The 15,432-nt window shown below is 37.0% G+C and overlaps 1 protein-coding gene across 1 annotated transcript in view; it reads left to right on the top strand.

The window, feature by feature from the left end:
* Positions 1-15,432, top strand: part of YAP1 (Yes associated protein 1) — a gene marked incomplete at its 5' end in the record, with an annotated part of 95,474 nt that overhangs the window by 47,640 nt on the left and 32,402 nt on the right. Inside the window, 2 exons of the mRNA XM_009287730.2 lie at positions 5,200-5,315; positions 13,560-13,673. Of these exons, the coding sequence (XP_009286005.1) occupies positions 5,200-5,315; positions 13,560-13,673 (230 nt within the window). The remainder of the gene's footprint in view (positions 1-5,199; positions 5,316-13,559; positions 13,674-15,432) is intronic.

Genomic DNA, 15,432 nt, shown 5'->3' with positions numbered 1-15,432 from the left:
CTTAGCAGCGGCAGTCATAATGCGTGGGGCTGACTGCCTCACCCTAGGGAACCTCCTGGATGGACCTTCCTCTACATTCTCGTTTGCCTCGCCCTCAAGTTCCAGAGCCCCATATCTGTTCTGTAAAGGCAACTTAATCCAAAACACAGCACTGTACCAGCTACTAGGAAGAAAATTAACTCTATCCCAGCCGAAACCAGGACGCACACCTTGTGCAAAGGCAGATCAGTTCTCTGGTTTTAGGATTGGTTTTATTTTATTAGTCTATTAGAGTCTAAAGGTTATTTTCAATAAAAAGTAATGAATATGATTTTTTTGGTCTCTGGATCTCCTACTTCTTTTCCATTGTACTTTAAGAAAAAAAAAACCCAACAAACAAACCACCACCCCAGCCCCCAAAAAAAACAAAACAAAAAACCAACAAACCACCAACTCTTTAAAACCAGGTTAGAAATTGAATCTGACAAATCTTCAGGCATGTGATAGTGTTTAATGGCAATAAAGATTTCTTTCAATTAGAAATTCCGATTCTTAGTAACTGCAGAAATGCTCTTTGCGTGTGTAAAATGAGAACATTTTTCTTTTCTTTAAAGTTGTTCTTGTCAATGTGTAAATAATTTGTATATGACTGTAAAACTTGGAGATGGGTGGGGAGAGGCGGCTTAATTTTCTTCATAATGCACAGCACTTTGCAAGTGCTTTTTGGTGGAGGATGAGGGGGTGGTGTGGCTTGTTCTTGATAGCAGAATTGACATAAGTTTGCTAACAAATATTTAGCATGTTCTGGGTGTTTTAGCTTTGTTTTTCTGAGGCCTGTTACCATAGACCTACATTTATGGTACAGTTTAAGTTGACTTTCTTACTTTATATAACATTTGTCTGATTTAACAAGGATTTGCTCTACCTAGACGTAAATGAACAATAAGAGATAGTGTCAGATAGCTAGCTGTTGGATTTGAGAATTTATTCTATGAGGTAAAATGTCTTATGTTCCTTGATTGTCCTAGAGATGTTGATTTTAATTCCAAGACTGTTTACTCATTTTGTTCTGTGCACACAGTACAGAGCTGTGATTCTACTTCATGAGTAGGTAGAATTTAAGTTTAATTTGATAGTACTGTACTAAACATAATGGCTGATTTATGGGTTTCATTGATTTGCTATAATTTGCTAATATTTTTTAAAAATTTTGAGGTTGACAGTAGTGCTTTATCAAGATGTGGCTCAGGTCACGTAAAATAGAAGATACTGAATGTAAGGATTGGGGCAGTTGTCATGTAATGCAGCTACTATGGGGGGAAAAAATTAGTGCAGGGAAAGATAATGTAGTGTTGGTGTCAGAGTTCTTGTTACGTCCATTTAGACCTTTTCTGTGCTGCTATTCAAAACAGGGAAAGATCTTTACCTGTGGAGAATGTCTTGTTTCCATACTTAAATTGATAATGAGAAATACGTAGTGTTTATAGTAAGTTACCCTGGTGCACATGCTGCAGATACTAAACAAAATGAAGACCTATATTCCTTCCTGTAGTACTAGGATTTATTTAAACATTTCATCCGTGTAAGTGGGGGTTTGCCTGCTTTGTATTCCGTAAATTGATGAGCATGATTTGGAAGTTGTGGAAAAGAACTCATCTGTTGTGATGTGTTTTGAGTGGTTTCTTAGTATATAGCATTCACAAACTCAGGATATGGAGCAGGTAAGATACGTGTAAGGACTGTGGTTTGAGGGAGGTTGAAGAGAAAGATTTTGAGGGAAGGTGTGGGGTAAATGGATATGTAGGTCAGGAAGCACAGAGCTGAGTGGGAGGGGACAGAGTTTGCCTTATTGAACCAACCTTATTATTAGTATGATTTTAATGTAATCAGCTTGCTTACTTTGAGACTTTTCTTCTGTGGCTGTTTGCTCTGAGAAGGCTACTGGTAGGAGTTTAGTTGGTAAAGTAAGGAACATGCTGACTCTTCTCAAGTGATACTCAGCTAGGGAAAAGTTGGAAGCTGCTGCCTAAAAGAGCTATGCATGTTAACAACTCCATATGAACATTAACTATACTTTGCGTGGTATGCTTAAGCAGTCTTGAGGAATTGATAATGCTGTCTTTGTGCTCCAAATTGGAGGTACTTTTAGAATTGCTTCTTCCATAGTCCCTTCATCTATCCCATATTCAGATATGTTTGGAAAAGCTGGTGAATGTTGTTTCAGTGCGTTCCTACAGTTAACTGCAAAAATGGTTCTGTAACTCAGTGAGACAACGTTTTTCCTTCTGTTTTTTACTCTATGCTCAAATAGCATATAAAAACAAAGGCTATATAAAATGTCTACTGAAGGTACATATTTCAAATTCATAGTATTACATGGGTTTTTATAGGAGTTAAATGGAAATAAATGAATGTGTAATCATGGGTACAGTGGTGTTTTCCCAGTTTCCACTGTTACCAGAACTGCGTTGAGTAAATATAACAAATCAGAAATAGAAGGGAGGAGTAGCACGTGCTGGTACTGTAATTTAAACACAGTCTGTGAAGCATTACTGTGCAGTGTTTTTACATCTGTATTATCTTTACCTGCTTTCATTGCTTTGCAAAACTGACCAGCAGAAAAGTGGAAAAAATAAACCTTCATACTGGAGAATATGTATAGTCCAGTATATATAGGGCAGTCTTTACTATGTTGTGCCCTGTTTTACAAATAAATAGGCTAAAAAGGAAATAAAGAAGTCTTGCTGCATGTGGCATGTTTCTCAGTGGAGCTGAATATTGGAAAACATAGGCAACCAAAGATGCAGTGTGCTTAATAGTACCTGTATTAAATGAGCTGTATCGTGGAAACTAACATGGCAGTGACACCATTTTAATTAATGCTGTAGTAACGGGGGGGTTCCTGTACACAAGGGAAAATTGGCACTAGTTGCCACATACAGACAGATTAGAGCTTTGTTTACTATTATATTTTTCTACAAATAACATTCCTGCCTATTTAGTGACCCTGCTACAGTGTGTCTGTAACTCTTTGACCTGGAATTGTTTGTGTGTATGTTTAGAGAGGGTAAAATATACATATCTTAAACCAAAACTTTTTAATAAGCCACTTTGTGATACCTTCTACCTTATAACAGAAAGTCCCTTCAATGATTAGAAGGTGATAACTAATTCTACATAAGTAATTATTTTGGTGACTACTGCCCCATTTTATGATCTTCTGAATTTGTATCTACTCATTCTCACTTGTTTTAAATGAAGTAGTTACAAAATTTAGTATTTGGGGGGAAAATACCAGCTTTCTGAGTGTCAAAGAACATGTTAAAAACATTTACTAATTCAGTGGAGCACATTTTTATTAATTAGAGTCAAGGGTTTAATTAGTAAGTTTCTAGGCATAGCAATTAGTTGCTTGGGGCAGGGAGAAAATAATACTGTTTTGTTCATCCAGTTTGACCTATGATGAGGTCTTAATTTATGACCAGAGCTCTTGGATGTTGTGGTCATGCAAATACATAAACAAAGTTTGGGATTCATCTCTTCTAATGTCAATGTATTTGACCTAGTTAACTTACGTTCCCTTCTTCTTGAAGGAGAAAATAGGCCTGATTCACCTTCAATAAGTTCCTTAAATTGATCAAATGAATTGCATCCTAACAGTGCTTATTTAGGTTCCTTTATCGTTGGTGGAGAGCAGGGTGACAAGGTCAGATGTCAGTGTCCACAAAGATGCTGGTGTTGAGGTGACCCAACTCTGAATTATTTATCCCTTTAGGATGTCTAAAATAATACAGTACCAGCCCCTAAACTTGAATATGCCTTAAAATAAGAGAAACTGTGAATTGGGAACATTACTGCACAATTATTATTTAGTCCCAACAAGAAGATGGAAAATTTACAGCCTGATTGATAGTTCAGTACAAATACGCATTGATCCGCCAAGATACATACAAAACACAGTGCAAGACATGGGTACAAAGTAGAGGTATCAGTTGGAGTACCTAGTTTTGAACTCAGATCACCAATAGAATTTATATTGCAGCTTTAAATGTTGTGTTTTTGCTGAAGGAAACGAAAAAGGGCATTCCATGTAATCTAGAAAAAAGTAACTTTAAGGATTATTAATGTAAGGAAAGAATGGTACCAAGTTAATGATGCGTTGGATCCTAATTGATAACAGTACTACTTGAATATGAATTTTAATTGATACCAGTTCCAAATGAATCAATAACAAGCTTTGTTGTCAACGCTCAGTGTGTATTAGTAGTTTTATTTTTGTCCATGTGTACTTCTTGGAGCAGTGTTGCTTAATGGCATCAAGATAATGTTGATGCTTGTTATGAATAGCCTGCATTTGTTATTCATTAGCAAAACATGCTAATCATACTCAAAAGGTGAAGTAATCATTCATTACACTTTTGTATTTTCATTGAATTGAATACTTTTGTGAATGACAGTGCTGAATGTACTTCCCAGGTTTTCAAAACAGATAAATCTAAGCTCCCAAAGTTTTGTAGTTAGGGTCTGCAGAGAGCTAGTTGAGGTGCTTGACAGTCCAGCTGTCCTCATCTTCTCACGTGAAGTTGAAAGGCAGCTGCACATCACTTTCATATTACTGCTCTAGTGTGACTGGTTACTTAAATTACCACAGAGAGATTGTTTGATTGTCAGTGGTGAGGGGAGCAGTCCATCAAATAATCTGAGGATGTGGTCTATGCACAGAAAGTCTGGGAACACTAATGATTACTCACTAGCTAGTTCATTACAACTCCCTAGGCACTGAATATGAACTCATCATGCCAAGTTACTGGACCATGCTTGAGATTCCAGACATAACTGGCTTGGTTTGAAAGGCTCTGAAGTCACATTTAAAAATGACAAGTAACTAATCAATGAGAAAAGGAAGAGAATGTTTTGTTCAAGGGTACAACTTCTAGTTATGGAACAACAGTCTAGGTTACAATATTCATGTTGAGCCTTATCTCACCATTGCTCTAGCTCTTATCACTGTAGCTGTTTGTTGGGGAAGTGGTAGTGGCTAGAGTAAGGGTTTGAGAATCTGACATACTGTAATGCTTGGAAAGAATCCAAGCAGTTCTTGCTTGGTTTTGAATGTGGCTGTTGTTGGCAGGCTTAACCTTTTGCTGTTAAACTTTGTGTGCTAGCAGGTCATTGTTGTGAATGCATGACTGTCCTAACTCTTGCTTTGTTTTGTCTTAGTCACATTGATCAAACAACAACATGGCAAGATCCTAGGAAGGCCATGCTTTCCCAGATGAATGTTACAGCTCCCACCAGTCCTTCCGTGCAGCAGAACATCATGAACTCGGCATCAGGTAAGCAAAATTTGTATTTATCAAAAAGATAATACAAACGAAGATACCACTAGCTATTTTAATGGGGGTGGGAAGTCCAAATCTCACAATTGCCCTTCTAGTTATCCTGGTTTTAAACTTTAAATTTGTTGATGCTTGATGCGTCAAGCAAGAGACTGATACTTAAGGTAAGAGAATTTGTATATTTATGATGTCAACAGAAAGTATCCTGTAGTTCTTTGGTTTGTGTTCTTATTTTTTCAAATGGATGATTCAAACATTTAAAGAAGGAGAATTTTTGTCTAATTTCTTCTGACTGAAAATGCTGTTAAATTGATGAAGACCAGAATTTCCATTAAATTAGTGTCAATTTACATTAAAGCTCTTGTGTTTCTGCAGTGTTCTTCTGCCTCCCCTTGCTCACTTACTAGACTTGGTAAACTCCCATTCAGTTACATTTCCTACATTTCTTATGAACATCTCATTTTTTCTGTCTTCCCTAAATGAATAAAGCAAACACTTGGAACATCTTGTTTAGAAGGAGAGACGTTTTAGTTTTCCTCTTATTTTCCTATCACTTCGAAAATCCTGTATCATGATGATTATTCCTCTAGCTGAGGAAGTCTGATATCTTTCCATGGAATGTAGAATTGTTTTTCAGCTAGTCTGGGAGGGCCGTCACTAGACAGCAGTAAAGTGTGCTTGTTCTTGCTATAGAATCCGCTGTATGTTTTCAGAGCTCTCTTGTCCAGATGGTGCAAAAAGCAAGCAGATAAATTTGGTGCCGTGCTAGTCTGACTGCTGTGCTCTTCCCTATGCTTTGTCACCTTTTGTCTGTCGCTGAGGTTCATGTTTTACTTCTTTTCTCACAGTCTGATTGTATTTTGTGTATGTCTGCTGTTCCTGTATTTCACAAAGGTTATTCTCTGGTGCTGCTTTTTGTTGTCCATTTAGACAGCTTTGTTTCATGCTGCAATTCATATGCTGCGGACAATACCAAAAGATTAACAGGCATGACAAACTGTGCTTTTCATGACTGAGTATTGGAGGGGAAGCTAATCAAACTTTTTGCTGGCTAGGCCAGGAGGTTGGATTATCCTGGAACAAATGAGAGTCCTGTTCAAGTTCAGGAAGTCGTGATTCGGGGCAATTAAGATCTCAGGCTCTGATGTGAAAATATAATATCTGTGATTATTTTTTCTGTAAATATATCCCAGGAAACCTGCAGCAATAGAGACTACATGTTTTTGCAGGGACACTTCTGAAGAACAGGGAATAGGAGAAAGGAAACAATTCCCTCGATCCGTCTTGCCTTTTGGCATATCTGATTTGTGCTAAAACTAGATGCTTGCTGTTTGAATATTGATATAAATTCTGTGTTTAAAGATAACTCCTCGAAACTTCTGTTGTATCAAGAATTAACAGGAAAAAATATTGATGGTGAAGTAGGATTCATATTATGTACTTAGAAAGAAATGAAGGGTCCTTAGCAGAAAAATAAACTGGTTAGTTGTAAGTGGTAAAAATCTAAAAGAGAATCTAGCAATCGGTACATGAGGATTATTTTAAAAAGAAAATTAAGAATTTACGTGTCATTCACTGACATAAGTGTGTGAGCAAGTGATCGTGTATAGATCTTGTTGCTCATGCAATAGAGTTGAGATGTTTAAGTGGGTTGTCTTGTGACTTGAGAAAGCACTTATTTGAATACAAGTTCATTAAGCATTTATTTTTAATTTCACAGATGATACTGTATTGAATATGAACTGAAAATATCGTAAAGTTTTTTTTTCCCCAGTGCTCTGAATTTGATAAAGTGCATGAAGAAATCAGAACTTCTGTGTATATTAAGTTACGAGTTTACATGGCATTGCTTTTTTTGAGCTTAAATCAGTTGAAGGTAGTATGACTTGGAACTGGCTCTTGGGATGCACCTGCTTACTCTTAACTTACTTGCATTTAATGAAAGTCTGTTTTGAATTAAATAATATTGAACCTGTATTTATTGTATATGATTCTGTTTCTGATACCTGATTTGGAAAATCTTTATGTACTAACTTTAAGTTATGACTGTTTATTTGTTTTTACTAAAGTTTCTTATATCTGGTTCTGTTACTTTTTACTGCTGAATTCATGGTAACTTATGCTTTCTTGGTGGCCTCATAAAGAATGAGAGAAATGGAAAAATCAAGTAACCACTTCAGCACAGTGGAACTTAAATCTGAGTGCTAATGTCATAAATATGACTACTTAATGTTCTAATTAGGATATTCATCCTCAAGAACTGGGAAATAAAGTTGAGACCTTTAAGACAGAAGTTTCCTGTTATGAAATACTGCTGGCAATGAAACATGCCCCTGTGCTTTGAGAGCCTTTCATGAAAGATATTGGGAAAAACCAAGTGCAAGTATTGTGACAGCTGGAGGTCACTGACTTGCAAAAAAATGTTTGAAATGCCACAAGGGAGAATGTTTTCCTTTCTGTACGGTTCATCCTTGTACAGCGCTCAGTAATTGTAACTTCTGATTAAGGGCTACTGTCCAAGTTTTAGTATATTTAATTGCAGACTGCCATAGGAGCTTGTGAGTAAAGTTGCTGTGGTAAAACGTAAGAGAGATTTTTAGGAGCTGTCTTGAAAGCCATTGGAAGCTTCCACTATTTAGAATTAAGAACAGGAAAACAAACTGAAGAGGGAGAGAGAAAAGAGAAAGCTGCTGTCTGCATATTGAAGATAAACCTGTTGTCTTTTCTGGATAAATAGGATAAGTGGAGCTCAGGGGAAATGGGAAGAAAGCAAAACTAGAAGGTGTGGTAAGGCTGAAGGCAAGTCAGAAGAGTGTTTAAAATCAAAACTGGCATAGGGAAGATGTAGTTTAGCATGAGGTTGAGATTTTTAAGTTGTTTTTCTTAAGAAATCCCACCTCTTGAGGCAGCTAAGACTGGATGAGAATCCAGGTATTTTGCTGCAAGTTATGTTTCTTTAAGGAAATTAATAGGCATCTGAACCAGCTTCATCTGTTCCTGGCATGAATTTGTGAATGAACTATTTTATGAGTGTTAGTAAGCATACATCCTTTACAGGAGGGCATCAGTATGTGGAAAGTGAGGTTGGGTTTTTTTTCCTGCTTGTTTTGGTTCTTTTTTTTTTTTTTTTTTTTTTTTTTGTCTCAGTCTTGCTGAACTTAGCTTGCTACATGTCAAAAACTAAAATGGTTTGGGCCATATGTATGCAGAGAAACACAGTGCTTTGCTAGATGCCATTTGTTGGTTAATCTTCTGTGAAATAGGACTGCATCTTCACATCAATAATGGAAATAAAACAGGCCTGTTACTTCTTTTATATACAACATGTATATAAAAATTAGTCTTGACTGTTGTGATTTTTTGTGTGTGTTTCTAACCATTTTTTCCCTAAAGGTATTACAGGAAAAATTATGTTGTTCTGTCTTGATTAAAACAAAAACAAAACAAAAAACCAACAAAAAAACCCCAAAACAAATGGTACGTTGTTCTTCTGAGGAACCTCTCCTATACATTTCTTACTGAGGTAAAGTTATAAATTTGAAAGTAAACAATGCCTGTTTCTTATACAATTACAGTTGATATAACAGAGATGGGATAGTAATTATATTTATATACATCCAGTCTTCAGATACTACTACTTCCTGAATCACGCTTGACAGCGCTGCTTACTTTAGCCTCTTCTGCTTGTGCATAGACATTAGATAATTAGCTTTGGAGCAGATTACCTGTCTTTGTCCTCTTTTGTCTTCCCTCTTACATTGCAGTTTTGAATTGGGCTTCCTGGTGAAAGTTTGTAGACCTACTGTAATTCCGTTGCCTCTTAGGGGAAGGCTATAGTGCCATCTTAAAGGTTGGTAGGAACACGGGACACTCGAATTCATAACTCTTGAGGGTTTTTTTTTTCCCCCTTGGTGGGCAGGAGGGTAAGGAGGAACATGCCAATAACTAAAACAAGTTCTAGCTCTTCTCTTAATTCTTGCTCACTTCAGTTGCAGGTTTCTCTTCTATGTAACCAGTCATACTACAAATTCTGCTTTGTGTACAGTCAACACTACATACAGTCTGTTGTGAAACTCAAGTATCTGCATGACAGTAATGTTCCTTTCTTTCTCCATCTGCAAAAAACCCACCCCTTTTTTAATAGTGTTTTTTGTAAGTTTTACTGATTTGACAGAATAAAGATGGACTTCAGGTAAATTTTGTAGACTTTTATATAATTTTTAAAAGTTTTGGAATCACAGTGACAGTGATTGAAGGGAAAAATTTCAGCTTTCACAGAGGAAGATTAGGAAGGTTCTTAGAGATCAGTGTTTGTATTAGGTGAAGGTGATTCCTCCTGCTGAACATAGGTGTTCCAGTTCCTAGGTTGTCCATGCATATTCTTTTAATATCTATATACAGATGCCCTCTTAATATGCATTAACCTTGTGATAAAATACAGCTTTATTTACATTTATTTTACAATTATGTATTTTACAATTATGTATCAGAAACTGTAGGGACTTGCAAGATTTACTTTGCAAGTAATGTATCCCAGCATAGCTGAGATACATTTTTGCTTTTGTTACTCTTTCTGTTGCTTTCTATCTGCCAGCAGTGAGCTATGCTTTGCGTTCAAGACTCTGTTTCATGGCAAAAATGGTATATTGAGAAAGTAAAAACTCACAAAAAATGGAGGTATGCACCAGAGACATGCACACAGACTTTTAAAATTACATGTATTTATGTTAAGTTACAGCATTATATAAATATTTAGTTACAGAGGTATGCCTTATCAGTAGTTCTGTAACCATCCAGCTTACATTTGGAAATTGGAATCTAATTTTTGGATAACCTTATCTTTTAAAAGTACTGCAGTAAGTGGTGAGTTCCCTAGAAGGGTTGTCTCTCCCTGTGCAAATAATTTCATAGAATTGTAAGCTTATGGTTGTGGTTATAGTCAATTGACCTAGGAGGCATCAAACAAAACTAGTAGGAGACCATGCCACAAGGGTATTGTTGGTGCTAAATGTTTACAAAGGTTCAAGGGGAGACTGGAAAAGTACTTGAAAGAGAGATGCTTTGGCACCTAGTAAGTAGACAGAATCTGGCTCAAGAAATCACCTGAGGTAGTTGGAGGCCAAGTGACTATTCATAGCCACTGTATATACTTTTTGGGTCTATATGTGTATCCAGTGCTTTATTTAAAAGTTTATAGAGTCTGACAGTGACTAAATGGTCTGCTTTCAGCAATAAGATCTGTCCATCACCCCAGGCTAGGTGCCTGGGCTAAATGGTTAGACCCAGCATGGCTGGTTTTGTACAACATGGGCTACAGTAACTATGGAAATGTTAGTGAGAAGGTCTGAAGAGCAGCAATATAGAGCTAATATAACTTAAGTCACTTAAAAACATAAGCTAATGCTGGGAATTCTGTTCCTATTGAGCCTTTTGGGGGAAAAGGACATGTAATTGCACAGGAATTTTCCTAGATACTCTGAGTGAATGTCTGCTATTCTTCACCATGGTTTTCCATTTTTCCTCTGTTACTTGCCTCTAATACAGAGTTTGTCAGACAGCCAGTTACAAAATCAGACTTGACAGTCTTCTGGTTTCACAACTGCTCACAAAACCAAGTAGGAATTACAGAAAGCAGTACTAATCAATTTTTGAACTAACATTTCGACATGTAGGGCTGACAGCAGAAACACGAGAACAGTTTACTGGCCAAGTAAGAAAGCAACGTCATGATTAATGTCAAAAGTTTCTAGAGAGAAAAGTTCTGTTTCTGCAGCCATTGATGGCACTTAGCAAGGAAGACTTGCTACTGTGACAGCCAGGTGACCAGACAGACCTTTACTGTCCTGTCCACAGCTGTGCATTTTATTTAGAAAGACAACCTTGCCTAGCTTTGTCTCTAGTAAGCTAGTACTCATCGGATCACTGAATCTAATAAGCAGTATTCTTCCACCAGGTAGGTGGACTGATCAGCTCCTGGCATCCTGCTTCAAAGGCGTTTTGGTTCTTATTTACTACAGAGGAACATGCTGGACCAGTATATGCTTTACTCAGTGTTCAGCAGGACTGACACCCCAAGGCTAGTTTTGTTATTCCTAGAGCCAGCTGGGTTTTTTGGGTTTGCAGTTCAAAAGATAAATTTCTTGCTGAGTTTCATCTCCGAGCGATGTGTGGCTTAGAAGGACTCTGAGGAGAATGGTAGCGAGAAGGTCTGCCCACAAGGCTAGGGTGTTGGCTTAGCAGTCAAGGAACATTTTTGGTTCTTCATTGGCTTCTCCACTTGGATGATGTGGGGCATGTCACTGTGCTCGTGCCCCAGTCTTACAAAATAGCATCTCACTGATGAGCTGGCTGGTCTTTGGGTATGGTAACGAAGTACAGGGTTCTTTGCACTGGAGCTTTCAATACTGCATAGAAGTGCTGTGAATATGTTAGGATTTATGAATGTTTTGCGGTGTTGTCACTCTTTCTTGCCTGTTCTGTTCACTAGCCTCTGATAAAAGCTGAGGTACTCTTGTTACTTGTATGCAGCATTTAAAGCTTGTGAGTGTTAAGGATGGGAAGGAAATGTCCGATGGTTAGATCACTGTTTTTCCTCACTCGAAAACCTGTAGCTCTAGTGGTGGAGTAGTGAGGTTGCTAGAGAAAGGCACAGTTTTCTGAGCCAAAATGCAAGAATTTAAATTAGAAATGGGGTTTGCAGGGGATCTTCAAAGACCCCAGTAAGAAATTCTTGTCCTGGTTATGCCTTGGGATATTACTGGAATGCAATTGAATGATTATTTTACTCTTTTTGACATTTCTTCAAGAACATCTTTTGAGATTAAGCAAACTAATCTATCCATGATAAGCATGACTTTAGGACAAAATGACAGGCAAAGAGCTAATGTACTTTGAACATGGATATAGTAGGTACTTCAGGTATTTATCAGATACACACACATATTTTTGTGTGTATATCTGAATCTCATGTGAAATGATGATGTTTGTGCATACTTAATGTTATCTTACATTATACAGAATGGTCTGTTAGTCCAAGTCAGATGGCTTTTGCTAGTGTATTACTACATTACACTGAGGAAGAGTGGAAGTGAAATATGATGGCTTCCGGCAGCAGGCCTTGTTCTAATTTCTTTTACATTCTTAACATTTGTAGTGGATCTTTTGCTATATCATCTTAGGTTTGTACTTAAATCTAAAGCAATACAGGCAAGATCTTCCTGTATCTAATTTAGATATTTTTAAAAGTCCGTATCTATGTGAGTATAAGAATTCAAAAACTTACATTTGTAAAGCACTTGCCAGATGAGATGAATGTAACTTTAAGAATAGTTTTCAGTAAGCAAAATACAGATGAATGTACATGATCATATAGAGATGGGAATGAGTGGTTTATGAACTGTATAGCGATGAAAGGTGGTTTTCTTGAAAGCTGCGATTTGGAGCATAAGGGAAACACACCTCAAGACTCTGTGTTCAGACATTATCTCTGGACTCCAGAACACCATCACCTACCTCCCTTGTACCATTTCCTAAATGTAGGTTTCCCTGCCTGTGCCTTCTTGCTCATAGAGGCGTAGCACTGCTGTTCGTAGCACTGTGTCTCTATGTCTGCTCCTGGTGTTTTCTTACTTTTACTTTTTCATTGCTTGTTTGCCTCCTGTTCTTCAGGTTTGTGTTTTTGCTTGCTTAAGGCTTTAACGCTTTCACAGAAGGTTATGGTATGAGGTAAAGGGAAAACGGGTTTTGTCACTTTTGAAATTGTTTGTGAAAGATAGAGGAATATTTCAGGATCTCGTCAGTGTTACCTTGTTGCTGCTGCTGGGTCTTAATCACTAGATGAACTTTCCCATGAAAGGTAGAATATTTCTATGCTTATTCTTTTTCCTGGTGCTCATGCTGGTTTCATTCTGGCAGGCTTGACTTATTGCTGGTTTTGTACTATAGTGCTGTAGCAAAAGGTAGTGTCAAAAGTATATGAAAGGATGCAAACAAGTTATAAAATTAAACTCCAAATCCTAAATCAAAATGATAGAAGTGCTTTCTGTTCTTTGATAAGTGCTTTCTTTTCTTTGATTCCCCCCCCGCCACTTCTTTGCCCTTATCCCAGAAATGTTAGGCATGAGCTTGAAACTCTTCTGTTTCATGTATTGTTATATATGTAAAATGTTGGAATTTTTTTTAGATCAATTTCAGCTGGAGCAAACAAGAGCCCGCCATCAACTCCTTCCTTCTATATTGCAGGCCCACTCCCCGATGGATGGGAACAAGCTATGACCCAGGATGGAGAAATTTACTACATAAACCATAAGAACAAGACCACATCTTGGCTAGACCCAAGGCTTGACCCACGCTTTGGTAAAAGTTCATCTCACTTCAGAATTTTTGATTCGCTTCAGTTCACTTAGCTTTAATTTTGCAGGCATATTTTGAAAACTTTTTATAGTACGATTAAAATATATTTTCATTTGAATTATGGAGACCTTATTTAAATCATTATTTAAAAAAAAAAAAAGGATTAGCATATATCCTGTAGGAGTGTATGTCACCAAAGTTTCTAATGCTAGGGGTTGGGATTTTGCCATATGATCCATACAGTTCCCAAAATTGGTGGCATTCAGAAATTACTTACCTAGAGACAGCCAAGCTCATTCTTCCCTTTAAAATTGCAAAACTTTACCACAGAAGAATCTTTTAATTCCCAAACAAATATTTACTTTCCTTGGCTCTATCCTAAAGAGGGCATTGTCAAATAATAATTTATGCTGTTTAAATACACTTGAAACATATACCAGCTTATAATTCCAGCTTGTCATAGTGATGATCATGACAAAACTTTTGTTTTAAACTATATGGAGAGAAATGATTAGTTTTGTTGTTTCTACTTTAATAATCTTTTTGAGGGGTAAAGACTATCTAATACTGGAAATAGAAATAGTAAAGTAGGGATCACAAAGTCTACATGTAAAAATTTAACAAAATAGAACTGATATTTTTTACAATGTTTTTGATCTATATGGAAAGCAGAGCTGCAAACATTTAAATAAAATATTGGCACTGATGACTATGAATAGCAATAGCATATAATATTAAGACACTCTAAACTAGTTTTAGATTGACCAGGTGATTGTTCTGATGTATTTAAGGTGGTATTACAGCTTTAGTTTTTGTGTAAAGCCATGACCTGTGTGTGTAAGCTTTATTAGCTGTATTAATTTGCCCTTGATTTGTTTTCCCAATAACTTGCTATTTTCAACTCCTTTGGATTTTAGTTATTTTTCCAGAGCCATGGAAAAAACAGTAGGGGTAAAAAAAAGAAGAGATCATTGTGGTTTTCAGGCTTTAGTTTTGGACTCGGTGCAACTAAATGAAAACAGTGTGCAGATCACTGAGTAGGTCAGGCTGAGGGGATACAAAGCCTTTGAAGCTTTACAGGGGTTGACCTAACAACAACTGTGGGCCCCTTTTGGGAGAGGCATTAACTCCATGAATGCCATATAAACACATAGCTGCAAAACTCAACAGTCGCTGTTCTGTTTTCTTTTTCTGAAATGGCTGTTGGAAATTTCAGCATTTTTGTTTTGTAGGTTTGAGTGCTTACTTTAAACACCCATTTGCTCTTATGGAGAACACCGGATTGTCACACACTGTTTATAAACTGCTCACCAGTTTGTACACAGGTTGAACCACTGTGCAACTTGAGCCCAAAGGTGGGGCGTATATTGAAGGTTGTCAGCTTTGGCAAATGTCCATGCTGGCTTTAACACCAGCCAGACTGGCAGACCTGTTTGTGTGTTGCAAGAGGAGTGTGTGGGTAACTTGCAACTTCACAATTACTTAATATGTGAGTAAGGCTGAAAAGGAAGCAGTCATTTTGAAAATCGGTGTTTCCTTTTGCAGTTAAAAGAGGCAAGTCAGTTATATTTACTTAAGTAATCTTGCAGGGTATGTATTTTTCTTTTCTTTGTATTACTTTATAATTCCCAATGATGAGCTGGAATTATAAAGGAGTGTGGAAAAGGCTTTAATTGACAGAGGTTGTGAGTGAGATGAATCTTGTTTCTCAGAACTATTTTGTACTCCTGTAAATAGTATGGTCTAACTGTAAGGGCAAAAA

This window comes from Aptenodytes forsteri, unplaced genomic scaffold, assembly GCF_000699145.1.
Source record: "Aptenodytes forsteri isolate BGI_AS27 unplaced genomic scaffold, ASM69914v1 Scaffold413, whole genome shotgun sequence".
In the NCBI taxonomy this organism is placed as follows: domain Eukaryota; kingdom Metazoa; phylum Chordata; class Aves; order Sphenisciformes; family Spheniscidae; genus Aptenodytes; species Aptenodytes forsteri.
The sequence above is the reverse complement of the archived record's forward strand: the minus strand, read 5'-3'. Positions and strand labels throughout refer to the sequence as shown.